General features: G+C 48.1%; 1 protein-coding gene across 2 annotated transcripts in view; it reads right to left on the bottom strand.

The window, feature by feature from the left end:
• The window catches only part of LOC123764085 (solute carrier family 49 member 4 homolog), a 73,522-nt gene that overhangs the window by 22,978 nt on the left and 23,627 nt on the right, over nt 1–26,917 (bottom strand). For both annotated transcript variants that reach the window (XM_069329846.1, XM_069329845.1), the window contains exons 6-9: nt 24,792–24,904; nt 19,366–19,512; nt 5,225–5,360; nt 3,750–3,858 (exon numbers count right to left, since the gene is read on the bottom strand). In XM_069329846.1, coding sequence (XP_069185947.1) covers nt 3,750–3,858; nt 5,225–5,360; nt 19,366–19,512; nt 24,792–24,904 — 505 coding nt within the window. The remainder of the gene's footprint in view (nt 1–3,749; nt 3,859–5,224; nt 5,361–19,365; nt 19,513–24,791; nt 24,905–26,917) is intronic.

The following is a 26,917-nucleotide window of genomic DNA, read 5'->3' as shown; positions in this document are numbered from 1 at the left end:
AGCCCGAGGGGTCTGGGGCTCCCCCTTCCCCTTCCCTGGGAGGGGGGAGGGGGGAGATGCACAGATGGCGATGTGGCAACGTGGTGACGTCATGCTCGTTAGCTCGTTTTTAATTTGGGAGTTCTGTCCACTTATTCGGCTCTCAGTAGCAATTTCTTAACCAGAATAGGAGTTTGTTTAACCCTTAGAGTGCGCATCACGTTATATGACGTGCTGGACGTTGTTCCAGTCAACTGCGCATCACGTCATATGATGTGTTGGAGTACTACGCAAGATTTAAACAGCCCGCGGATACACGGGGTTCACCACACCTTCATCAGGGCTCTTGTAAGCAGACGCCATTTAAAAAAAAAATCGTGGGCCAAACTCCCGGGTGTTATTGGCCTCAGTATTGAGTGAGCAACCAAGCCTGACGCATGCAGCATGAGCTAACAGCACTGCTGTTCAGCTTGTGACCACAGCATCGCCTAAAAATGCCAAATTATACTTGTTCATGCTATTATGTAGTGATGATATTATTACAGAAGACCCCTGACTGTGATAAAACTGACCAGGGTTCTGATAATAGCAGGATTGTGGTGATATTTAGCGCTGTGCGCCATGGAGGGAGGAGTAATGCTGTGGGAGGGAGGGTGGTGGCGATGTCTTTTGACTGTGTGCGGCCACCTTTTATTGACTGCACTCAGCATACCAGCTTAGTGGTTCGCTATGGTGAACACAAATGTAGATACTTATATATAACGTGTGTATAGAGGGTATAAACAGCAAGAGAAGGTTTGGAGCCGCCATTTTGGTGAGGGCGGTGGCGTCGGTGTGGTTTACTGGTTACCACGATGGTCTTTGGGCACCATACCAGTTTATTTGTACAAGTATGGTGAATAAAACAGGTAGATATTTATATATAATGTGTGTATATAGCGTAATACCACCACACAATATTGTTGGAGGAGAAATATTAGTGCGTCTGGCCTTGAGGGCGGCTGCCGATCAGCTGACTGTGTGAGTAGCCACATCTTTGTGCCTTTACTCACCATACAAGCTTAGATGTACAGTTATGGTGAACAAAACATGTAGATACTTATATATAACGTCTGTATATAGTGAATTATAGCAAAAACATTATCGTAGGAGGAGAATGTGGGCGAGTCAGATGACTGGAGGGAGGGCGGGAGTGGCTGGCTGGTAAACGGCGGTCACTCCTCGTTACTTTTTGACTCATAATAGCTACTTAGTGGTTCGTTATAGTGAACAAAACATGCAGATACTTATATATAACCTGTGCTTATAATGTAATAACCGACAAAGTATTTGTTCACTGATTGATGAACAAAATTGAATCAACAATATGCATACCATATTTTTGAGTACAGCAATGATTCACTCATTTTATTATATAAATATATCAAACTACACACTATTGAATAATATTACAGCAAAAAAAGTATGAAAAATCAATCAGAGACATTGAAATAATTCGGTAATTATCTCTTTGTGGCAACTCTGGCCTGACAGCTGGCGAGCAACAGACTGCCTGGGACGCACGCTGAGTCAGCGCCTATAATTTGCCAGACTTCCCCGCCCTATAGCGGGCAATATATGCCACTTACGATTTTTTTATTATTTTTCCCGTGATCAGTGAACACAAATTAACAGGTTAGGAAGAAAAAATATTTTTTTTTTTTTTCAAAATGACATGCGCCTGTGGGGATGACATGATATTAAACCCCGAGCATGTTAAGGGTTAAGGATGCTTACCTTTCTGGGTGCCTGACGCAGTCAATGGCAGACATAGAATGCTTCCAACCACATGGGGGTTTCTATTCCTCCTCGTGCCTCTCTGAGGGGGGCCAGGTTCTGGCTCGTGGTCCCCAGTAGGCCTAAAAGAACTCCATACACATAACTGATGCCAAAGTCTGACATTAGCAATATCAGCCTGGATAGCTCCAGGGGAGCCGACAGGGCTTCCCCCAGAAATATATGTAACAAATATTATTTAGCGATGATATTACAGAAGATCCCCGACTGTGATAAAACACCAGCGTTGAATGCAATGAAACGCCATTTTCTGGGGGAGTCCCGGAGGTTCCCCGGAGCTATTCAGACTGAATGGATATGTACACGTTTCTGGCATCAGTCTATATGCATGGAGTTCTTGCCTACAGGGGACCACAAGCCAGAACCTGAATGTCTCAGAGAGGCGCAAGGAGCAATTGCCTATAGAAACCCCATGTGGCTGGGAGTATTCCATGTCTGCCATCGACTGGATCTGACACCCAGAAAGGTGGGCATCCCAAAACAAACCCCCTATTCTGGTGAAACTGTTGGTACCGAAAACCGAACGAGTGGACACAACTCCCCCAAGCGAAAATTAGCAGAAGAGCATGACGTCATCACATTGCCGCGCCCCTGTCTGCGCAATCCACCCCTCCCCGGGAGGGGGGAGGGGGGAACCCCAGACCCTCGTGCCGGCGATCCAACCACTAGTTCTTAACACTGGAGGTCAAAACACGTGAAAAAACCACAGACCAAAGGGAGGGATGCTGGGGAGCCTCCGGGACTCACCCAGAAAATGGCATTTCATTACATTCAACGTTGGTTTTCTGGGGGTATCCCCGTTGGCTCCCCCAGAGCCAACTACCCAAAGACAAGGAAAAACAGGGACTCGCCCGGGAGGCGGACGGTCCTCACTCCTCAACGCGAAGTCAAGATAACTGGCTGCAACTGCTGACCCAATGCAAAGCAGGCCCTACCAGGTCCAGGGACATTGACAAGGTAGCGAGAGGCCAGGACTCTATTCAACCTCCAAAAACCCCGTGCCCGAATGTTAACCCAAGATAACCCAAGCAGCAAACTTACGAAAGTCATGGGCACAGGGATAGACCACAGGCTGGCTAGACTTAATAACCCTGTGGACAACCTGAGAGACCCGAGCCCGGGAATAGGGAGAGAGAGAAACTGGGTCAATCCAAAGTGCATCCCCGGTCACCGAAGCCGGGGCGTGTAAAATACGGCGAAGCCGCAACCGGACAAAACACATGATGCACCCCCGGCCTGACCAACAAAGCATCAACAACCCAAGGACACCTCCAGAAAGCAGCCGTCTCTTTCTTCGCCAGAAACGAAGGAGATGGCTGCAACCGAACAAACCTACCACCAGGACCGAAGGAAATCCTATTATCAGAATCCTGGTCTTTTTTATCACAGACAAGGGGGGGGAGCCTTCTGTAATACTATCATCGCTAAATAATACCAGTTTCATATATATTTTGACATTTTTAGGCGATGCTGTGGTCACAAGCTGAATAGCAGTGCTGTTAGCTCATGCTGAGTGTGCCAGTCTTGGTGGCTCACTCAGTACTGACACCCAGAAATTTTGACCATGATTTTTTATTTTTTTTAAAGGTGTCTGTTTACAAGAGCTCTGAGGAAGCTTATGTGAACCCCATGTAGCCGCGGGACTTTTAAATCTTGTGCAGTACTCCAACACACCAATAGCTGTGATGTGCAATTCCTCTACAGTTATTCACCACAGCTACTGATGTGTTGTGCAGTATAAGGGGAAAATAACATGTTTTAATTTTAAGTAACGTTTCTATGCCAGCAAATTCCTTAACATTCCTAGTACAGTATTGCAAATTTATTTATTTAAATTTCTTAAATGTGCAATAAAATTATGTGAAGATGCTTTTGAACACTTATTTATGTCTAATTCGCAATCATATGTTATTATATGAAACTATCTTACTAACCTGTGAAATGCCGAATGGAGCGAGATTGATGTCAAGGACACTGGACCAGGCTACATTGATCCCAAGGGTAATACTGTATGGCACCACTAGCAACCAAATATTTTTGTTACTGCAAAATGTTAACAAATAGTTAATAACAAATAAATGTATGATGTTATTTAATGTCCTCAGCCCTAAATATTTTTTGAAACTTCAATAATTCACAAATGCAGTACAGTTCAATACATTGTATAAAATATGCTCTTAACACCACCAATCTTTGCTTATAAAAACTCCAGTACAACGGACTAGATAGTCTGAAATAACCAGGACTCCACACTGTCCATTGCATTTGCAAATGCTTGCAGCATGAGCAATCAAATAATCAATGAAGTTTAATAAAATACTGCACTATGCATTATTATTTTATTAGTACAGCTGCACCAGTGACTAAGCTTAGTCACTAATATATATTTTTGCCCAGATATTCCTTCCTTTCATTTTGTAAAGTCTTCTCACTAAACAGTTTGTGCACACCTTAGTTTTCATAAATTTATTTGATGCTACACTTTAAATTTTCACCGATATACCAGTAGTGTATATTACTATTCCCCTTCTCATGTAGTTTATCAGTGGGTGTTAATTGAATACAAATTATTTGGTATTCGACTAAAAAAAAATTTATTTTGTCAGAGAACGCCTGTGTATATATGCTTTAGTAATAGGTATCGACAAAATTGATTTTTTCTGTGTTAAAACTGATAAAGCTTTTTTTTCATAATCTCTCATAAATTAATTTGTTAAAAAATGAAATGGCAACTGCATTTATGCTATGAGCTTCATATAATTATGAAATATGTTCCCGAGCTAAAAGCAAGATATTTCTAGACACTTTGTAAAATTAGTTTCTACTATACTGTATTAGTAGCGAGTACAGTACAAGAAATATTGCCGGAACAACTGTGGACATCTACAAGAGAAAACTAGATAGTCTTCTTCAAGATGTACCAGACCAATCAAGCTGTGGGTGAATATATGGACCTGCGGGGCTGCTCCAAGCAACCGCCTGTTGGACCAAGCTCTCACAAGTCAAGCCTGGCCTTGGGCCAAGCTTGGGGGGTAGAAGAACTTCCAGAGCCCCATCAAGCAGATAGTATAAATCAGTGTGAGGCCACCTGTTGCTGGAGTCAAGAATTCTGAAGGACTGCCAACCCTCTGTGTTTAAAAGTCTTCCAATCTATATTAATCAGGTCCTGCTTCCTGTCAATATCGAGGCCACTAGAGTTGGTGGCCCTCGGGTAACTTCAGGGAATCGGCGCATGATTGTTTTCTTACACAATTTATATAACCACATTATATTGTACTCATTTCTTTATGATCACTTTTCCTAACTTGCTCCCTATTTCAATGTTGCTTACTTGTGTCTATTTGCTAGCATCTTGAGTAATGTTATAGCTATCAACCATGCTTAAAAGTTTGTCAAGGAGAGCACTTACCTCAAAAGGATTTTTATGTCTTTTACAAACGGATTGGGTTGTTCACGGATGAAGGAAGTGAGAGATGGAGGCTTCCTAGGTTTGTCTGGGAAGTAGTATATAACCCCAATGAAGAGGGAAATGCAGATGCCTGCAGCTGAAAATGAGAGGGACTAATTATAATTTTGTTATTTAAGCAGACAAGATAGGTAACCTATCTAATACATTATGCTGCAGCAAATAACATTTTATTAAACCTAAGCTTATTACAGTACTATATTGTAATAATTTAGTGACAGGAATAAAAAATTATATATTGTACTACCAACTTCATTAATCCAATTATTATTTTACTGAATGTTTTGTATATCTGGCCGAGTATTGGTGTCTCCCTGAAGCTACTATCTTTGAAAGTGAGTCACATTACTAAGTCCCACCAGTCAAGGAATTCTGAGGCCTACCAGGGACCAAGAGCCAGAACCTGGTCCCCTTCACAGAGGAGCAGGGAGCAGTGGCATTTATTAAGTTACTCGTTCATGCCATCACAGAGGAAGACACCCAGAAAGTCGGTGAAACAAAACAAACTACTGTTGGCTTTAAATGAGATCGCAGCCTATAGAAACACCTACAGAACTCCTCCAACAATGTAAACATATCAAAATTTCATGAAACAAGTGCCTGCTTGTTTCATGAAATCATTTCATGATCATGATTTCATTCCACCTTCCCCCTTTTCTTTTCTTTTTTTTCTTTTTTTTGGGGGGGCAGGGGGGGGGGGTACGCTGAGGTCAGCCAGCTGCTCCACCCTCAGTTCTTCTCTGATAATAGCATGCATCGGGTGCTCCCTCTGTTGTTCAGGCCCCAGCGTACTTTCTCATGGTCATTTGCCTTAGTGGCTGGACTTTACACTTTCATGTAGTATGGGCCAGGAGTCGAGAGCACTTAGAGCTGTATGTGCTCATGGTTATCTTCCCTGTGCTCTCCCTGGGGCTGCCTTTGCACGGCCAGGGCCATCTTTCCTGGAGTGTTCGGATGATGTTTCTCTAGAGGACCTCTTCAAATGTGGAGTCCCTCACCTTGAGGTAAGTCTGCCATCTTTGGCTTCTGTCTTTCCCCAGGCTGGAGTATCTTAGCTGGTGAAGTGCACTGGTTGTATGCGTACTGCACTTCAGCACACGGAGATCGGCCTTCATAGCCACCTTAACCAGGCTGTGTCAGCTAACATGCCATTTTTGAAAGTTCCAGCATAGTGTCCTAGTGCCCTCTTTGGATTGTAGCCTTCAGGTGCTGGTAATCCCCTGCAGGTTTATGGGTCCTAAGGGAAATGACTGCCCCCAAATCATGCCCTCACCATAGACGAGTTGAGAGACATTTATCAGCTATGTCAAGAGATGATATTCATACATTCATTGCACCTGCCTCCACTATGTTGCCTGCTTAGTCTGTGATACCTTCGACTGTGTCGTGTGGTGTGTGTTCTTAACATGTTGCTCTCCTTACTAGGCTGTCTGATAAGCTCGAGCTTATCAGGTGTTGACCGCTCTTCATCTTAAGTCTTGTTGAGATCTAGATTGGATGTCCCAGAGCTGCCCCGCCTGGTATTTAGGGGCCTTGGGCTTGGGGGTGTTGGTCACCTCCACCTTGACTCAGTCCACACTGCCTCTTCCCTTCCTGTCTGGCGGGGTTTACCCTTCCTCTGTTCCCGGCCCCGTAGTGCATGGTGGCTTTGGAGTTGGGCTAGAGTTTTCTCGGAATATGGTTTGGTTACCTCCGGAGGTTTGCTCTTTCCGATTCGGGCATGGAGGCAGTTGAGCCTCTCGGTCCCATCGAGGCTTCTAGGTCTTCTTATCGGCTAGCCACTTCTCTTTTGAAGCCTCTCCTTTGGACTCCGTCTCTCTCACTCTATCCTGGGCAGTGGACGTAGATAATAATGCAACGCCAGGGCCCTCTGGTGCAGTTTCTGGGGGAGTTAGTTCCAAGGGGTTGTCATAGCCAGGGGGTGGTAATGGGGGGACAAGCTTCCATGACCTATAAAATGCTCCTATACGGCATGCATCTCCAATAGCCTCTGACAAGTCCAACTCCTGGCCTGCACAGGTGGCTTAGTCTTTAAGTCCGGTGGAACTGCTTTTACCGACAGGAGAAGGAGCGAGGGCGTGCCTCTGGCGCCATAAAACCAGCTGCTCCAGGTAGATGGGACTCGATAGCCTGGGAAGGCAGCCCATCTAGGGGAAGGAAAACCCTGATTTTAAACCTCCGCTGCCTTGCGGCCATACCCCTTTTTTGGGAAAGGCTTCAGGAGTCAATCTCGAGGAAAAATCCGGAGTTGGAGCCCCTAAGGCAGTTCGTTGTTGACGTCGACCTCGTTTTGGCAGCTCCTGCGACGTTGCTGGAACCATGTGTATTGGCATTTGCCTTTCTATTGGATAATTTCAGCAACGTGGAGAGGGGAGACCTGCTGCATGGGTAACAGCTTCTCCTCCATATCTACCTACCCAGGCTTTGCGCCCTGTCAGGACGCAACTCCATAGTCTTCCGAGACTGAAGGATGCCTACTACTACTACTAGTGTGGGATCCATTGGATCCCATTTTTGCCTTTCATGGTTCCTCGCATTTGCCACCGAGGATCTTCTGTTGCAGGGGAGAGATTTCATATACCCCTCCCTGTACAAATTGGATTTCAATGCTGCTCCCTCAGGTTTCGCTTCCAGGTTTCTTTGGGCCTCCAATGCTATTCTTCCAGAGGTTGTCTTCGTGTCCCTAAACGGTCTCACGAAGCCGTACTTACATGCTTAATGCATGACCCAGTTATGCCTCGCCATTGGGCCCTGCCTCTTCTTAAGTTTGGGTCCTCTTCCCCATCTTGGGTGCATTGTGAGTTACCTTGGCTAGTGGACATTTTGTTGTTTTCGCTTGACGTCTGGCGCGGCTTTTGTCACTTCACATGCTTCGTTGGCACGGGGTGTCAATCATGTTTCAGGTTTTTTTTTTTTTGGGTGGAGGTGGGGGGGGGCAGGGCTTCACTTCTGAGCCCCCCTTCGTACTTGCCTGTTTGCCCCCTGCTCTGCCTTGGAATGTGGGCATCCTCCAGCTTCATGTGCACGTTCCTCAGTTGTCATTTTGGTGGTGGTGGGTGGCCTGCATGGCTATCAGCACTTAGGCTGCATCGTGTGCTTTTTTAGTCTCCTTGAGCGTCATTCTGATTGGCTTCTGGAGAATGTTGAGGTGCTCGGGAGTAGTCCTCTTGATGGGGATCTTTGCTTCTGCTGTGGCGTTCTGTGGTTCTCCCTGCTTTGAGTGCCTATTTCCAGGATGCAGAGGCCGTGTTCTTCTCAGAGTGGCTTGTTTGTTGGCTGGTTCTACTGGCCTTCTCTCTTGATTCAACTTGGGCCCTCACCGTTATTTCCACTTCTCCCTTTCTCTGTTCCTCTTCCTTGAGGATACGGTCACTCAATTTTTGTCCTCTGTTAATTCTTCTTGTCCGCTTATTCAGGACCTTCTACATACAGAGGAACCTCGGATGACGAGCGGCTTTATCTACGAGCATTTCCGGTAACGAGCAAGCCACTTACAGACAATTTGTCTTGATTGACGAGCTTCCACTCTGTTAACACTTTGTGCGGATCAGGACTCCGCCCGGAGTCCTGATCCACCTACCCGCTTCCGCGATGTGGACATAAAATGATGTCCTGAAAAAAATATTTGTATAAAATTCAATTTTAATCCGATTTACTTTGGGTTTGTTTCAAACTGCGCGCCATGAGGCTCTCTTTCTCACCACTAGGCTGCATGGTACAATAAGTTCATGAAATGTGTGGACCACTTCGATCAAATGGTATTACCATTTTACCAGGAAAACTCACAAGTGGACCTAAAAGATAACGTTTTATTTCCTGCAAATGGCTTTGCATAATGCCTTTGTTTTGTACAAATACAACACAACTGATCAAAAAAAGCTAACATTGATACAGTTCCACGAGGTGGCAAATTGGGCCCTATTGTGCTGGGACCCGTAAGAGTGGCCTCAAACAGCAACAGTATCTCAACACTTGCGGCACGCTCCAGACATAAATGATGACACAGGTCCTGCCTATGCTGATGCCATGCAAACTCCTCGACCATCTGGTGTGAGGCTGCCCTTATTCACTTCAACACCTCAAGCTGAAGCAGCAACCGAATCAGAACCCGAGATGTCTGGCACACTGCCATTTGACGAGACGGTTTTGTCAGATGACTCCGACTCAAATGTTGAACCTCCAGCGATTCAGTTGATTCTGAAAATCGCATGAACTACAAACTGAAACGAGTATTTTGATACCAGAATGAACACTATCACATAAACTGCCATAAGTAGACTCGAACCTTCATAGATTTTTTTTTGGGTGTAGCGTGTGTCTGCATGAGTGCCCCAAACGGGTTGCAGGTGGGTGACTTTAGCCGTTTATACTGGTAATGCTTCCCCCATATCATGTATTATATGCATATGTCTGTTTAGGGAATTTTATTCCGATCAATGTACAACCAAAAATTACTGTGTGCAACAAGTATAAACTTGACAAACATCACAAAAGTAAAAACATTTCGTGTGTGTTTGACGCTCATTGATATGTTCCAGCGTTGTTTTATATTTGGCGCTATTCTATCTTACGCTTTGTTGATCTTTTTTACCTACGGGTTCATAGAACATTCTATTGCGAACACATTGACACAAAAATGAATGACGTACATAGAATAATAATGTCGGGACAGTGAAATAAGTATAAACTTTCAAAGCGCCGTATCGCACATGTGTCGTCCCGTCACCGATACCGGGTAACAATTTCACCACTTCCCACACTCTTGCGGGTGGGCCGCGATCATTATTCTATGTTTATATTCATATCACCATGTTGGGAATTTCATTGCGAGTCCATTGATACCAAAATTAACGCTGTAGGACAAGTGTGGAGGTGATAACAATCCCAAGAGTAAAAACATTTTGTTGCTGTTGAGCGCTCACGGCGAGTCATCTTCGTAGTTATTTATTTGGTGCTGGTATCCCTATACGTTTCGTGACTTTTTTTACTGATGTTCTTCTATAGAATTTTATTGCGAACACGTTGGTACCAAAATGAAATACGTAGCTCGAGAACTAAGGTCAGGAGAGTAAAAAGAGTATACACATTTTTGTTTTTACGCTTACGCGACAAAAACGCCGCACGCACATACCGCTTTTTTTTTTTTACCTTCGCTGGGCGCGCGAAAGTGTTAACAAGAAAACAAAGTGGTGCTTTCTAGCGTTACTGCTGGTTCTCAAATTCTCGGAAACCTCCGACAATGCAAATCAATGAAATTTTGTTTAAAGATGCTAATGATGCTGGGATGTAAATGGGTAACCGCTGTAATGTTGCAAAGCATCGATTTATTTTTTTAGAAATGAAAAAAATGAAAAAACGAGGAGGGTAAAAAGGTTCGTTCAGTGTGTCAAAAAAAAAAAAAAAATTAAATTGAAAAAACTTGAAGTCACAAAGGTTTGTTCAGTGTATGTTAGGTAGGCTGCTCTATATTCTATGAAAAATAAAACAAATCGAATATCATATTGATGTTTTTCAGTAGTGGAATGGATTAATTTTATTTCCATTACTTTAAATGGGGAAATTCGTTTCGCAAAGCGAGCATTTTACATGATGAGCTCGGTGCCAGAATGGATTAAATTTGTTAACCGCGGCACCAGTGTATTTGGCAGGGTCGTTCTCGTTCTTTAAAGTGGCCTGGGTGGGCAGGAGCTGCACCAGTTAGTTGGGGTAGGCCATTATTGGAGCCAGTGACTTGGCTGCAGGCACGTGCCTCGACCAGTTCTTTTGTGTGTGGCTGGCGTTGTGCTCATTCTGCTTGCAAAGCTGTCTCGGGATTCACACTAGCACTTTCACGGTTTGCCACTATGATGGGGGAAGTGGAGTGGGTGGCTTGCTCAGTGTGCCAATGCCTGGTCCCATGATTCATGGGCTTTTCAGGTTGTTTCTGTTCGCCTGAGATGGTATTAGTCAGTCCCCTCTCTTCGCAGGGGTTTGGGGCTGTTCGGATAGGCTTTCTCTCCTCGTCTCTGTTGGGATGGGTCATCTCTGTAGGGATGGGTCATCTCTGGTTGGGTGGCTTCTGGCATAGTCAAAACATATTTTTTTTTTTTTTTTTGGTGGGTCTCCTGCCTTCTCATGGTCACGAAATAGGACTCGCTGGATCTCCGCTTCTTCCTTGACCAGTTGATGTTGATCCGGATCAATACTTGTCCCGTTTCTGGATGACCACCCAGTTCCAGATGTGTCTCACTCTCGAGGCAGTCACTTGGATGATTTCTTCCAACCTCTGGGGTGCACATGACATTCTTTGGCAGTAATGGAGCGAGGAAGTCTGGCAATATTCAGGCAGTTCCTCATTGCAGTCTGCACCATCCCCACTGTGAGGCAGAATTGCAAAGAAATTTTTTTCATAATTTTTTAATGTCACTGAATGGTTTTTATCTATTTTTTTGCACTAGTAGTACTAGGCATCCATCAGTCTCAGGAGACTATGGAGTTGCACTCTGGTTGTTGGTCTGGAGTGGCCTCTCCAAGGCACAAAGTCAGGGTAGATTGATTCGGTGGAGATGCTGTCACCCATGCAGCAGGGCCCCCCCCCCCCTACCTCTCCACAGTGTCGAAAGTCTCCAATGGAAAGGCTAACACTCATACAATAATTCAATAGTGTGCAGTTTAAGGAATTTATATAGTAACATGTGTGGAACTAAGAAAAATACTAAAAAATATAGAGCACACATAACATGTAAATTATATTCCTAGAACAATCAACAAGCGTTGAATGTAATGAAATGCCATTTTCTGGGCAAGACCCAGAGGCTCCCCGGAGCTATACCGGGCTGATGTGTACACTAGACCGTAGCAACAGTCAATCAAAGGAGTTCTAAGCCTACCGGAGACCAGAGCCAGAACCTGGCCCCCTCAAGAGAGGCACGAGGAGCAATGGCCTAAAGACACCCCCGTGTAATTGGAAGCAGTCTTTGTCTGCCATCTACTAGGTCAGACACCCAGAAAGGCAGGAATTCCAAAACAAACTACTGCTGATTAAATAACTTGCAAACCGAAAGCCGAACTAGCAACAGAACTCTCCAATCAAAACCAAGGAAACACGTATGACGTCGCCACACACTCCGCGCATCCATCTGCGCAACCTCCCCAGGAGGGGCACAGGGGTGGGGGGGTCCCAGAACGCCACGCCAGCAACTCTCCTCAGTTCAGAGGCCGAGTATCAAAAATGTGAAAAAAACGCCGACCGGACGGAGGTAGGGAGGGAGGGATACCGGGGAGCCTCCGGGTCTCACCCAGAAAATGGCGTTCCATTACATTCAACGCTGGTTTTCTGTAGAGAGCCCCTTCAGCTTCCCGGAGCTACCTAACCAAAGATAAAGAAAAGAGGGACTTACCCGGGAGGCGGTCGTCACTCGTTCCTCAACTCAAAGTCGAGACAACTGGTTGCAACCTGCGACCTAAGGCTACACACGCCTGAGAAGGGCCAGGAACATTAACGAGATAACGTGCGGCCAGGACCCTGTTTGACCTCCAAAAGCCCCGTGCCCGAATGTTAGCAAAGGACATATTCCAAAAAACAGCAGTCAAAGCCACAAACTTATGAATGTCATGGGCACTGGGATAGACCGCAGGCTAGCTGGACCGAATAATCCTGCGGACGACCAGGAAGACCCGCGCCCTGGAACAGGGAAGAAGGGAAACCGGGTGCACCCAAAAGGCTGCAAACAAACGAAACGACCACCAGGACCGAAAGAGCAGAAACCCCTGCGCCAGAGGAGAGCATGAAGCTCCCCGATCTGATCCCCCAGAGGCCAATGCCAACAAGAAAAGAGCCTTAGAAAAACAGTCCTGAACTGAGGGGGGCACTGCAAACCGAGGAGAACAGAGAAAAGAGAGCACCATGTCCAATGACCAGGACGGCTCAGGCGGCGCATGAGCAGGCCGGATGCGAAACAATGACCGAGAAAGCATGCAGAACACAGCAGAAGTGACATCCACCCCGAATGGAAGCTGCAGCGGCTCCGCCAGCGTCGCATGATGCGAGGCGAGAGTATTTGGCATAAGATGACGGTCCGAAACAACCAAGAGTGAAAGGACAAAACAACCCGAAGACAACCTACGAAGAGACAAAAAATGCAGAAAGGACCGCCAGGAAATTTCATACTGCCGTCTAGACGAAACTCACTGGTGGGACACCATCAATGAAGCCACCTGATCACCATACAAGTGGTGATACACCCGCGTCAAAAAGACCAAGCGCGAAGAGTGGAGGAGAAGATCAAACCAGTCACGTACCGGACCGGACCGATCCGCTGAAAAAGGTGGAGCCGCGAGAAGATCCTCGGGTTCGGACAGCGAGCAATAAGCGGCTGAAACGAGGGCTGGGACGGCCACCAAGGAGCCAACAGGACCAATCTCCCCTGGTAAGTCTCCAACCGAGCCAGGATCCGGAGCAACAACCAGACTGGTAGGAAGAGGTACAGGTAACTCCATCTCAACCAGTCCAGCCGAAAGGCATTGACCCCGACGGCCTCGCAGTCTGGGAAGGGTACCACAAACTGGAAGACGCCTTGACCATGCCGATGCGAAGAGGTCCACCTCTGGGCGCCCGTACGTCTGGCAGAGCCAACTGAACGAGTCTGCGTCAACCGTCCATTCCACGGAAAAGGGAATGAACTGAAACAGGCTGTCCGCCGGGACGTTTGACACTCTGTGAACATGAACCGCAAAGAAAGTCAAACCCCGAGAACCAAGGACTGGTGGCCTTAGTTCGACCCCGCATCAAACCCCCGCGGTTCAGGCAATGAACCACCGGGGAACAGTCCGAATGGAGTCGGATCGTTGCCCCTCGAGCGACACGAATCCTCTGAAGCGAATGCCACACCGTCACAAACTCCTGTGCCATGCTGTGAGCTTGGCAGAAGGACAGACCCCACTGACCCTAGCCGGCCTGGTGAGTACTTTTCACAAAGCCCCAGCCGAGAGACGAGGCATCTGTGAACATCGAGTGAGGGCTTGGGGAGGCACCATGGTACAGAACTCCGAAAAACCCACAGAGGAAGCCAGCAATACAGCAGCCGACGCAAGGCTCCCGGGATCCGAACCCATCAATCGTGAGAGCGGCGAAAGGGACGACCCCAAAGAAACCAGAACATTTACCGATGCCAGATCCAACCCGATGGGTAGACCAGCACGACAAAGTTCAGGCTCCCGCACAGCTGCTCGAACAACAGAAGCGTGACCCGAGTGCCCTCCAAAACTACCCGGAGGCGGGACCGTAGCCGCAACAGCGTCGCAGGAGGGAGAGACAAGGAAGCGGTCCGAGAGTCCCACACAAGACCCAGCCTAGTCCGAACCCGAAAGGGAACCAAATGGGACTTCCTCCAGTTCGCCAAGAACTCTCACCTGGCGAGCTGGGAAAGAACCAAATCCCTGGCAAGCAGACACACGGACTGGCTGGGAGCCCACACCAGCCAGTCGTCGAGGTAAGCCAGAACCTGAACCCCCTAACAGACGCAAACGGGTCACCATGACCCAGGTAAGGTGTGTGAACACTTGAGGTACCAGATTCAAGCCGAATAGAAGGCAACGAAAGCGGTAAGCTTGTCGCCCCACGACAAAACCATGCCAGTTCCTGAACCCCGGATGAATCGGGACGTGCCAATATGCATCCCTGAGGTTCAGAGACATCATCCAGGCACCCGGCGCCAAAAGCAGCCGGACCTGAGACAGAGTGGTCATCCGAAAGGAGGAGCAAAAGACTCAGGGATTCAGACGATACAAGTCCAGTGTGAATCGCAGATCCGCACAGTCCTGTTTCAGAACTGAAAACAGGCGGGAAACCCACCTGAGGGATGTTGTCGTTTCGACACAGCAGAAGAAGCCTGCCCTGCCAGCCCCGATCCCCCCGAAGGAGGAGGAGCAACCCAAGGCCACCGCAGGCAGGAGGGTTAACGACCCGAAATGCCCACGAGTCGTGGGACCAGGTGAGAGCAAACAGCGCGAGCCTCCCCCCCCCCCAATTGCCCCATCAACGGGGCGACCTACGAAAGGGCTGACGACCCCTACGAGAGCCCAATCGACACTCGGGGCGATCACTGCGCCGATCCAACGCCGACGGCTCCAGAAGAGGTGCCTGCCCAGAATCTGGCACTACTGGCTTACGACGACCATAGGAACCCCCGAGACCTGGCACAACCCTTCCGGACAGGACCACCACGCCCCCCCCCCCCCCCTTACAGAACCAACAAGTTCGACATAGGGCCGACAACTAGATGAAGCTGCTTGCAGAAAATGCACCTCTGCAGACTCTGCAAACAGCAAAAGACAAAAAGGGGACAAAATCTAAGAGCCAGGGCCCAAGCTGATTCCAAAGAGTGGATGAGCACTGGCTGTCAGCACGCGAGTTAAGAGCAAAGAACAGGGACACCGCCTCCCTCAGAATCGGCGCAAACAACTTCAACACGGCAGCCAACGCTCGAGCTGCCGAAGCAAACACACCAGACATCGGCCCAGATCCCAGTTCCTGCACATCCTCGCCGAGCCAGTCCAAAGACAGCTCCAGCAGAGAAAAGAAACGCAAGACCGAAGCCAAATGCCCACGGGCACGCAAGTCAGTCCTTGGCTACCCAGGGACACCGAAAGGAGGGAACCTGTGCGTGAAGCTGAACCTGACTGACATCACAAGGAAGTACGGGGACGAACAAGCAAGCATTGAGGTGCTCAAATTTGCCTCCTAGGTAAACCTGAACAACCGTAGTCACTTCCCGCCATTCAAGCACATGGGTCCGACTGAACGAATGCCACGCCCCCAACGAACAGAAGGGGCAGTCCGCCAACTAGGAAGACTCCAACACCTTTTAACGCATCCAGAAAGAAAAAGAGGAGCCAAACTCAAAAGAAGAAGGATCCATAACCGAGGCGTAATCCGGGTCTCGCAAGAGGTAAGCCGCAAGGGCTTCCCGCACCACCTTTGACGTGATGCAGGAAGCCAAAAACCTCTGGAAGGCGGGACCCAAGGAACCCAAGGGAACCCAGAACTGAATCCAGGGGAGTCGCACCCATATCAAAATCGCACAGGGAGGGATATAGGAAAACCCCTCCCCCTGTAACAAGCCCCACGCTGAGGGTACCAACACCCAAGCGGAGTCGAACGGGGCCCAAGCACCCCAAGTCGACTCCTCCCCAAGCCCCGGGAACCTTCACGTCAGGACCCGGCACCGAGCTGTCCTCCAAATCCTCTGCCTCTGGAGAAAAGGCAGAGTCCACAAAAAAAGCCGGGATGAAGGGGGCCTGCTGGCACGGCCCTAGGGCTCCAGCATGAGGAACAGGCTCGAATGCCTCCGCCGCCGATCCGGAAGGAGCATTCTCTGAAGCTGCCCGAGACTCGCCACCAAGTAAACAATGCCCCGACTCTGAAACCCTAAGATGTTTGGGAGCATGGAGGGGGGGGGGTGAAGCAGGATGAACCACAGCCAGGGAAGGACTAGGGGGGTGCAGATGAAACCGAAGTCGAGGCGGCTAACACCCCCAAATCCGGGTCCCTATAACCAACACGGGGTAGCTGCAGGCCATCCGGAAAGGCAACCACCCTTGCGCGTTGCAGTAACTTGCATGCAACGACGAAGCTGATGGCACCCGAATATCAATCTCATTGGACTGGGTGAATTGGAGTACAATCAAGGAACACTACTCGCAGGACTCCAGGTCAAAGGTGTCATTGACCCAACAAGCAGCATGGCGGAGGCAAAGACAGCGAGTGTCACCCTGAGTCAAGGGGACAGAGCAACCTTCAAATTTGCACAAGGCGAGGTGGGACCCTGGGGCATCTTCCATCGGACCACTGAGCCCCCAAGGGGGTTTCCAGGGCCCTTAGGCTAACTGCTAAGGGAAGCCCAGGCGAGGTACTGCTAACCAGTTATCCCAGAGCTACCAAGCAAACAAACTATTAGCTGAACCACTGCAACGTGTGTAAGCATGGGGACCTAGTGGAGGGCCACCAAAATCCTACAAGTGGTCCTACCGCCACACCAGGCAGACCCCTGCCAGGCAAAACAAAACAAAAACAAAAGAAAAGCCCCGTAAAAGCACATCATCTCCAGGTGAACAGAACCGGTCGCTATGCGTTTATCAGACAGCTGCACAGTAACTCGCGCCCCTCCCAGCGGCGAAACTACCTCCTACCCAAGTGAAAACAGGAGCAAGAGCCACCCCAGCAGAACCCCAAGGGCGGGCAATCACCAAGCAGCAACAGAACAGAACCGCTCCAAGGTAGTTCCCGAACGGCTCAGGGAAGATAACCCTGAAGTTGCAAAGGCAGCACTTACAGGGCACCTAGGGAAGGTAGCCCTAAGTGCATGAAGCCCCAGTACTCTTGTGTTACTCCTGGCTCGCACAATACCAAAACGGAACACTGCACTGCAGCACTGCTCAAAGGATGGAGCCAGAGTCGATCGACCGTTCACCCTCACAACAGCCTGTGAACTGAGGGGAGTTGCTGGCGTGGAGGTCTGGGAACCCCCCGTCCCCCCTCCTGGGGAGGAGGGGGGAGCGGGTTGTGCAGACGGATGCGCGGAGTGTGTGGTGACGTCATGCTTGTTTCCTTGGTTTTGATTGGAGAGTTCTGTTGCTAGTCCGGCTTTCGGATTGCAAATTATTTAAATCAGTAGTTTGTTTTGGAATTCCTGCCTTTCTGGTTGCCTGACCTGGTAGATGGCAGACAAAGACTGCTTCCAATTACACGGGCGTGTCTTTAGGCAACTGCTCCTCGTGCCTCTCTTGAGGGGGCCAGGTTCTGGCTCTGGTCCCTAGTAGGCTTAGAACTCGATTGACTGTTGATTGACTGTTGCCACAGTCTAATATATACACATCAGCCTGGTATAGCTCCGGGAAGCCTAAGGGGCTTTCCACAGAAAAACAATTGTTTTTGCTGTTATTACATTATACACACATTACATAGAACTATACTACTGTATATACAATTTGTGCACCATAACGAACTGCTAAGCTGGTCTGGTGACAGTTATAATCTCGACCACGATCTAAGGTCAGCCTAACACCACACTATTTTTGCACCAAGTCTTTAGAACACACAATGAACTTTATTTTCTTCTTATTTTATTGAAATTAACTTGTTTTTCAAGTGCAACAATGCATTGGGCTGTCAATAATGCTATTTATATCAAAGAGAGTATATAGCTGTATACATATAGTTGTCACTAATATTCACACAATATTATATTCATTGAACAAGAAAACCCAGTTTTTGGTTATTACACTATACACACACATCATATATAGCTATCTATATTTTGATAAACCATAACAAACACCAAGTAGTTCTGGTGGGGGTGGTAATGAAATCGCTCTACAGTATAGAGCCACACGTTACGACCAGACGGCATGACCCGACAAAGTAAGATGCCTTCATTATACTAAGCACATCACTAAATTTAGCCACAACACTGCTATTATTATCCAATTCCTGACACTCAATTATAAACCTGAATCATTTTCCACAAAAATGTTTTCTAAAGGAACATGAACTCATGTTGTGTGATGTGTAGATGCACTAGCATTGTGTTCGCTGATATCTGAACCTTGTACATAGATTTTCAGTCATCTGTGACACTATCGCTACTTTGGCACTAATTCCCTTTGCACTCATTTTGTGTGCAATAATTCCATGGTCACATCTGCCAAAAGCTTTTGCAAAATCTGTGTATATTACATCAGCATTTTGTCTTCCATGGCATCTAAGGCCATGTCATAGCAGACTTCATCTGGTCTTAGTCAAGTAAAAATTAGGCAGTCAAACAGAAGAAAATTATTTTCTTAAAGAAAATTTAATTATATTAAAAGATTGAGAGACAGAGGAAGTTTGAAAAAGAAAACATGGGAAATAAAATGACAATGGCTTAAACAGCTTAATCAAATTTTGGCAGAATTAAATAATTATTACAGAATAAGATACAAACGTTTAATAAATGAGGACATATAGAAATAGAAAGATGACGTAACAGGAAAGGTAGGAAATGGCCATGCCAGGAGTACTGCATGGCGATACATAGCTGTGTGAGCAACTTTGATTCATTACTCACAGATCCACATATAGTCTCGTATATTTTTTCTCAAGTTATCTATATCGTCACTATCAATATGGCTTTCATTTTTTGGCAAATGAACAAGCCATGGACCCAGGAAGAAACCACCAGCATTTCCTAACTGGTTGAAGGTACATCCGATTCCTGAAATAAAGCAAAAAACCCAGCATTGAATGTAATGAAATGCCATTTTCTGAGCGAGTCCCGGAGGCTCCCTCGGAGCTATCCTGGCTGATATGTATATCCCTAAACTTTGGCATCAGTCAGCGTGAATGAAGTTCTAGGCCTACCGGGGACCAAGGCCAGAACCTGGCCCCCTCAGAGGCACGAGGAGCAACGGCCTATAGAAATACACATGGGATTTGGAGCATTCTATATCTGCCATTGACCAGGACAGGCACCCAGAAAGGTGAAAGCAAGTAAACGAGCATGACGTCACATGAGCTGCGCCGTGCCGCATGTCTGCGCAGCTCGCCCCCTCCACGGGAGAGGGAAGGGGGTAGCCCCAGACCCCCCGCACTGGTGATCCATCCATCAGTTCTGAGGCTGAATATCAAAAACACACAAAAAACGCCGACCGGAGGGAAGAGACGATTGCCGGGGAGCCTCCGGGACTCGCCCAGAAAATGGCATTTCATTACAGTACATTCAAATGCTGGTTTTCTAGGGGGAACCCCTTCGGCTTCCCAGGGCTACTTCACCAAAGACAAAACCGAGAAGAACTTACCCAGGAGGCAGTCGGTGCTCACACCTCAACTCAAAAGTCGAGACAACAGGCTGCAACCACCGAACCAAAGCGACACAGGCCTGACTAGGTTCAGGAATATTTACAGGGTAGCGTGCAGCCAAAACCCTGTTCGACCGCCAAAAACCCCCATGCCCGAATGATTTAGTTGACCAGCCAGAGGCTTAAGGCTCATGCAAGAATTTCCTTAAGAAAAAAAAAAAAAAAAAAAAAAAGTTACCAAAGACGGCAGCAAGCGCAGCAAACTTATGAACGTCCGACAGAAGGACAGACACCACTGCCCCTGGCCGGCCTGGTGAGCACTGGTCACAAAGCCCCAGTCAAGAGACGAAGCGTCCATGAACACATCAAGCAAGAGCTCGGGTAGGCGCCATGGCACTGAATCCCAAAAAACCCGAAGAGAGAGCAGGCGACCTTACCTTGAGGTTACCTTGAGGTGCTTCCGGGGCTTAGCGTCCCCGCGGCCCGGCCGTCGACCAGGCCTCCTGGTTGCTGGACTGATCAACCAGGCTGTTGGACGCGGCTGCTTGCAGCCTGACGTATTGGCATCACTGCAGCCAATGCAAAGCCCCCGGGGGGGATGAACCCAGCGATCACGAGAGAGGCAGAAGGGATGTCCCCAAAGGAACCAGAACAGCCAACGAAGTCAAACTAAACTAGGAGGAGGACCAGATAGGACTTCTGCCAGTTCACCAGGATCCCAACCCCGGCTAGCTGGGAAAGCACCAAACACCTGGCGAGCAGACATGTGGACCAACCGGGAGCCCAGACCAGCCAGTCGTCGAGATAGGTCAACACCCGAACACCAAAGAGACGCAGACAGGCCACAACGACCTGGATATGGCGTGTGAACATGAGCGGTGCCAGGTTCAACCCGAAGAGAGACAACTCAAGCGGTAACTCCACAACAAAACCGAGCCAGTCCCTGAACCCCAGATGAATCGGGACGTGTCAATAAGCGTCCTAGAGGTCCAGGGACACCAAGCGCCTAGCTCCAACAGAAGCTGAACCTGGGACAGAGTGGTCATCCAAAAAGAGGGGCAAGAAACTCTGGGATTCAGATGGGACAAGTCCAGAATGAACCGCATGAACCGCATGTCTGCACATCCCCTTGTTGGAACTGGAAACAAGCAGGAGACCAACCTGAGAGACAACGTCGTTTCGACCACGCCCAAGTGGATCCACTCCAAGACAACCCGACAGAGTGCAGGAGAAGAGGCTTGCCCCACCAGCCCCGCACCCTCCCACGGAGGAGGAGGAGGATCCACCCAAAGCCACTGCAGGCTGCGAGAAACGACCCAAAACGCCCACAAATCGTGAGACCAGGTGTGAGCGAATAGAGCAAGCCTCCCCCACATCGCCCCCATCAATGGGGCGAACCGCAAAAGGGCCAACACCCCTTATGAGAATCCAACCTGCTCACAAAGCTATCACTGCGCCAACCAGGCGGAGATGGTTCCAAAGGCGGTGCAGGCTCTGAAACTGACATCTGTGGCCTACCCCGATGAGCGGAACCCCGAACCCTGGCACGAACCCCCGGAAGGAACCCACCCGGGACCCTCAATCGGATTCCAAGGATGAAGCGAGCACAATCTGCTGACACAAGAGACGCGCAGCAAAAAACCCATGACACCTCATCCCGCAGGATCTGTGCAAACAGCTTCAACAGCGCAGATGACGCACGAGCAACCGAGATCCAACCCGTTCTCGCAAATTTAATAAGTCAATATTGACTTATTTAATATGTGCATAGGTGACATACTTAACATAATAGATACCCTTAAAAAGATTCATAGAAAACACCGACCTTACCTAACCTACTTAGTATGTTAAGATAAGCATCTTATTGCTTCGTAATTACAATTATTACCTAACCTATAATAGGTATAGGTTAAGTAATAATTGTAATTACGAAGCAATAAGATGCTTATCTTAAGATACTAACAAGGTTAGGTAAGGTCGGTGTTTTCTATGAATCTTTTTAAGGGTATCTATTATGTTTAATATATCACCTATGCACATATTTAATAAGTCAATATTGACTTTACGAATTTGCGAGAACGGGTTGCCGAGATCAAGGCACCAGACCGAGGAATGGAAGTGCCTCTACAAGCTAATCTGAAGACAACTACAGAAGGGAAAAAAACGCAAAACCAAAGCCAGCAAGCCACAAGCACTCAAGACCTCAGCCACAAGCGCAGCCGACAGGGAAGGCACTCACACATGAAGGCGAGTTGCGTCCACATCCCACAGAAGGGCAGGAGCCAACAAGCATTCATTAGAGTGTTCAAAGTCGCCCCTCAGGTAAACCTGGACCATAGTCAACCCCTTGCGCCACTCAAGCATGCGGGTACGACAAAAAGCACCCCAAGCATCCAACGACAACAACGGGCAGTTCACTAGCCAGGACAACTCTGGAACCTCATAACAAACCTAGTACTGTATGGAGACGAAGACCCAAACCTGAAGGAAGACTGATCCATTACAGAGGCATATTCCGGGTCGCGCAGGAAGTAAGCTGTAATGGCCTGCACCTCAGCAGGCGAGACGCGGGAAGCCAAAAACCTCTGGAAGGACAGCACTGAAGGACCCGCAGGGATATGGAACCGAACCCGGGGAGGAGCCGAACCCAAATCTAACTCGCACACAGAGGAGCGGGAAAGAAAACCCCACAACCCCACTCCTTGTAACAGTAAGCCCCCTTCAGAGGATCGGAAATTCCAGACGGGGACCAATGAGGCCCAAGGCCCCCAAGTCAGCTCCTCCCCAACCCTGGGAATCTCCACGTCAGGCCCCAGGAGCGAGTCATCCTCCAAAGTCCCGCCTTACAAGAAAAAGCCGGGGCAGCCAAAAAAGAAGGAAGAGAGGGGGGCCCATTGGTAAGACCATGGCATTACGGGTGGAGGAACCGACTCGAATGCCTCCGTCACCACTCCAGAAGGGGCAGTCCCCGCAACAGCCCGAGTCTCTGAAACCTTTAAACCCTGCCCTGACCCCGAATCCCTCAGACGCTTAGGAGCCAGAAGCAGGAATGGGGGGGAGGACAGAATGAACCACAGCAGGGGAAGAACGAAGGGTTGCGGACCGAATCAAGGCCGAAGCGACCAACACTCCTAAGTCCAGGTCCTTATAAGCAAAGCAGGGCATCCGGGGAAGCAACCTAGTGCGTTGCAGCAACCTAAATTTACCTAGTCTGCAACGTCCGAGCCGTCTGAACCCGAAGAATGTCATCAGTAGATTGGGCAAATCGAGTCAAAACAAGTAACAATGCTTGAGCAACTCTCAAACTCTCACAAAGCAAGAGAGGACGCAGGGGGTCGCATCCATCGGACTCCGTGCGCTCCCGCAGGGATTCCCAGGGTCTCTAGACTGGTACTGTTAATGGTAATCCCAGGCAGGGTACTGCTAACCAGCACCCAAGACTACCAAACAAACTGCTACACCACCAGGCAAAAAACAAAAATAAAAGTAAAACCCTGCAAGAGGATAACTTATCCAGGAGGAACAGAGTTGGCCACAGTCATAGGTGAAAACTAGCTGCGCAGTACCCTGCACCTCTACCAGTGCAAAAACCACCCCTCTTACCCCAAGGTAACGAGAGGAAACCCCCTGCCGCCCCCCCCCCCCTTCAACACACTCGGGGCGGTCAATCATCGAGTAGCAAAAGACCAACAAAGGTAGACCCAAGGCGGCTTGTGGAAGATAACCCCAAGCCTCGAGGGCAGTATTTACAGGGCACTCAGGGAAGGTAACCATAAGCACATGCAGCCCAAGTACCTTGGAATAATACTCCCAGCTCGCACGCCACCGTAAGAGCAGTACTGGACACAATGCACAGCACAACAGAGAGAACTGGAGCTGGAGCCACACAACCATGCCCAAACACATCAGCAGAAGAACTGGCGAGTGGATCGCCGGCACAGAAGGTCTGGGGCTTCCTCCTTCGACTTGAGAACGGTCCAGGATGGACCGAAACATCGTCGTCTCTTCACTTTCTAGTGTGTGGTTTGGTCAACTACCCCCTTCCCTCTCCCAGAAAGGGGGGGGAGCTGCGGCAGACATGCGTCACGGCTCGTGTGATGTCATGCTCGTTTGCTCTTTCATTTGGGGAATTCTGTCCACTAGTTTGGTCTATTTTAGTCATTTTAACCAGAATAGGGGTTTGTTTTGGGGTGCTTACCTTTCTGGGTGCTTGTCATGGTCGATGGCAGATATAGAATGCTCCAAATCCCATGTGAATTTCTATAGGCCATTGCTCCTTGTGCCTCTGAGGGGGACCAGGTTCTGGCCGTGGTCCCCGGTAGGCCTAGAACGCCATTCACACTGACTAATGTCAAAGTTTAGGGACATACATATCAGCCTGGATAGCTCTGAGGAGCCGAAGTGGCTCCCCCCAGAAATGTACACAAATTTAGTTAATCTAAAATTCTTACCATGTCTTTGGAAAATTATGTCATTAAGTGCATTTTATATACAAAAACATTAATATATTTTGTTAAAGTAACAGCTAAAGTGCTTCAAGCCAAAGCACTGAAAATATAAAATAATTCCTTAAAGATCTAATAGCAGAGAAGACAGAAAAAGTTAGAGATGCACAGTATACCAAAGTGCATATGGGTTGATAGTAGAATGAATAAGCAAGATTACCGCACTGATGACGACTGGTCTGTGCACTTACCTGTTGCAGTTGTCCTCTCGTTTGGCGGAAACCACCTCGAGGAGACCAAGGATGGGGCTGCACCAATTATAATTCCAGCAAACCCATTGAGTACAGCCCCAACGTGAGCCAAACTGTAACAGACATTCAGATCAATATGTGGAGAGTTCTTATAGGGAAAAATGCTTCTATCCATGTCTAATAATAGTTAAAGTTAATATTGTCTAGTTCAATACCCGACAAGACAGAATGATGACATTATGCTGTAGGATGTGGTGTTGTGAGGGTTTACAACAAATGACAAATTATGGATAAAGTTTATAAAGTTTATATATTATTTATACTTTAGTTCCCTTTGGCAATGTAGTGTAGACGAATAAAGAATCACATTCAGCTACTTTACAAGTGTTCCTATTTGAGAGAAAAAAAAGGAGCTTACTCCAGGAATAATTACTGATCAAGTAGGAACTTTGACATAACACAAAAGCTGCCAAGTAAAACCTAAATTACTACAACATACAAGAATGAAGTTTCTCTTCACACCGAGTAAGAGAGCAAAACAAAAAACCAACATTTGAATGTAATGAAATGCCATTTTCTGGGTCGAGCTACAGAGGCTCCCTGCAGGTAATGGACTGATATCCATTATGTTAGTCTAGAGCATCAGTTAATTGGAGTTCTTTGCCTACCGGGAACCACGAGCCAGAATCTGGGTCCCTCAAATAGGCAAAGTGAGCAACAGCTTATGAACACTCCACTTTGTAAGAGAACAGTCATGTCTGCCATCAACCGGGGGTATCGCCCAGAAATGTAGGAGGACCATTACAAACCCCAACTGGTAAAACATTGCAACCTAAGACCGAACAGAACCCAAGGACTCCTCCTAAGAAGAAACGACAAACTAACAAATATCCACTCAACCAGCACGCCTGCTCGTAGGTGACCCCCCCCACCCCCAGGAGGGGGGAGAGGGCCCCGCCCAGGCGGCCAAGCACTGATACCGGCAGTTCATAGACTGATAACAAACCGCTGACCATTGGGAGGGAGGGTGGTAGGAAGCCTTCAGAAGCGACCTTCCACACATTACGTGCATGAAGTTAGACCTCAGGCTGGCTAGATGTGATAATCCTGCAGACGACCTAAGAGACCCCTGACAGCTGAGTCGGGACAACCAGAGGACAGCGCTCGGGATTTGTAGTCTTAAGGTTCCAGGTTTGATCCCCGGAGGAGGCAGAAACATATGGGCAGAGTTTCTTTCACCCCTGATGCCCCTGTCCATCTAGCAGTAAATAGGTACCTGGTAGTTAAGACAGCTGCTATGGGCTGCTTCCTGGCAATGTGTAACAAAATGGAGGCATGGTTGAGGACTGGGCTGTGGGGACACTAAGCCACGAAATCATCTCGAGATAACCTGAGCCCTGGAATATGGAACGAGGGACACCAGATCTACTGAAAGTGCATCGACGAATACAGAACCTGTGGCGGACAGATAAAAGCAGAGAGCCGCCACCGGACACAAAACATAATGCACTTCCAGCCTGACCAACCAAGCACTAATAACCTATGGACCCTCCGGAATCCCAGTCTCATTCTTCACCAGAGAAGAAGGAGACGGCTGCAAACGAGCAAAATGACCCACTGAGGCCAAACGAGCATGAACCTCAGCGCAAGAAAAAAGAGCATGAGGCTCCCCACTCCAATCACCAGAGGCTAAAAAAAAAACAATAACGCCTTCCTGAAACAATCCTGAACCAAGGGGGGCCACAACAAACCAAGGAGAAGAGAGAGCACCCGATCCAAAGACCAGGATGGCTCAGGCAACGCATGAGCAGGACGGAGGTGAAAAAACCAGCGTTGAATGTAATGAAACGCCATTTTCTGGGCGAGTCCCAGAGGCTCCCCGGAGCTCTCCAGGCTGAATGGATATGTATAACTTTCTGGCATCAGTCAAAGTGCTAGGAGTTCTTGCCTACCGGGGACCACGAGCCAGAACCTGGCCCCCTCAGAGAGTCACGAGGAGCAATGAACTATAGAAACCCCCTTGTGGTTGGGAGCATTCTATGTCTGCCATCGACCAGGATAGGCACCCAGAAAGGTAGGCGCCCCAAAACAAACCCCTATTCTGTTAAAAATATTGCTACCAAAAG

Source organism: Procambarus clarkii, chromosome 23 (genome assembly GCF_040958095.1).
Source record: "Procambarus clarkii isolate CNS0578487 chromosome 23, FALCON_Pclarkii_2.0, whole genome shotgun sequence".
Taxonomy (NCBI): domain Eukaryota; kingdom Metazoa; phylum Arthropoda; class Malacostraca; order Decapoda; family Cambaridae; genus Procambarus; species Procambarus clarkii.
Note: the sequence above shows the minus strand (reverse complement) of the source record. Positions and strands in the feature narration are given on the sequence as shown.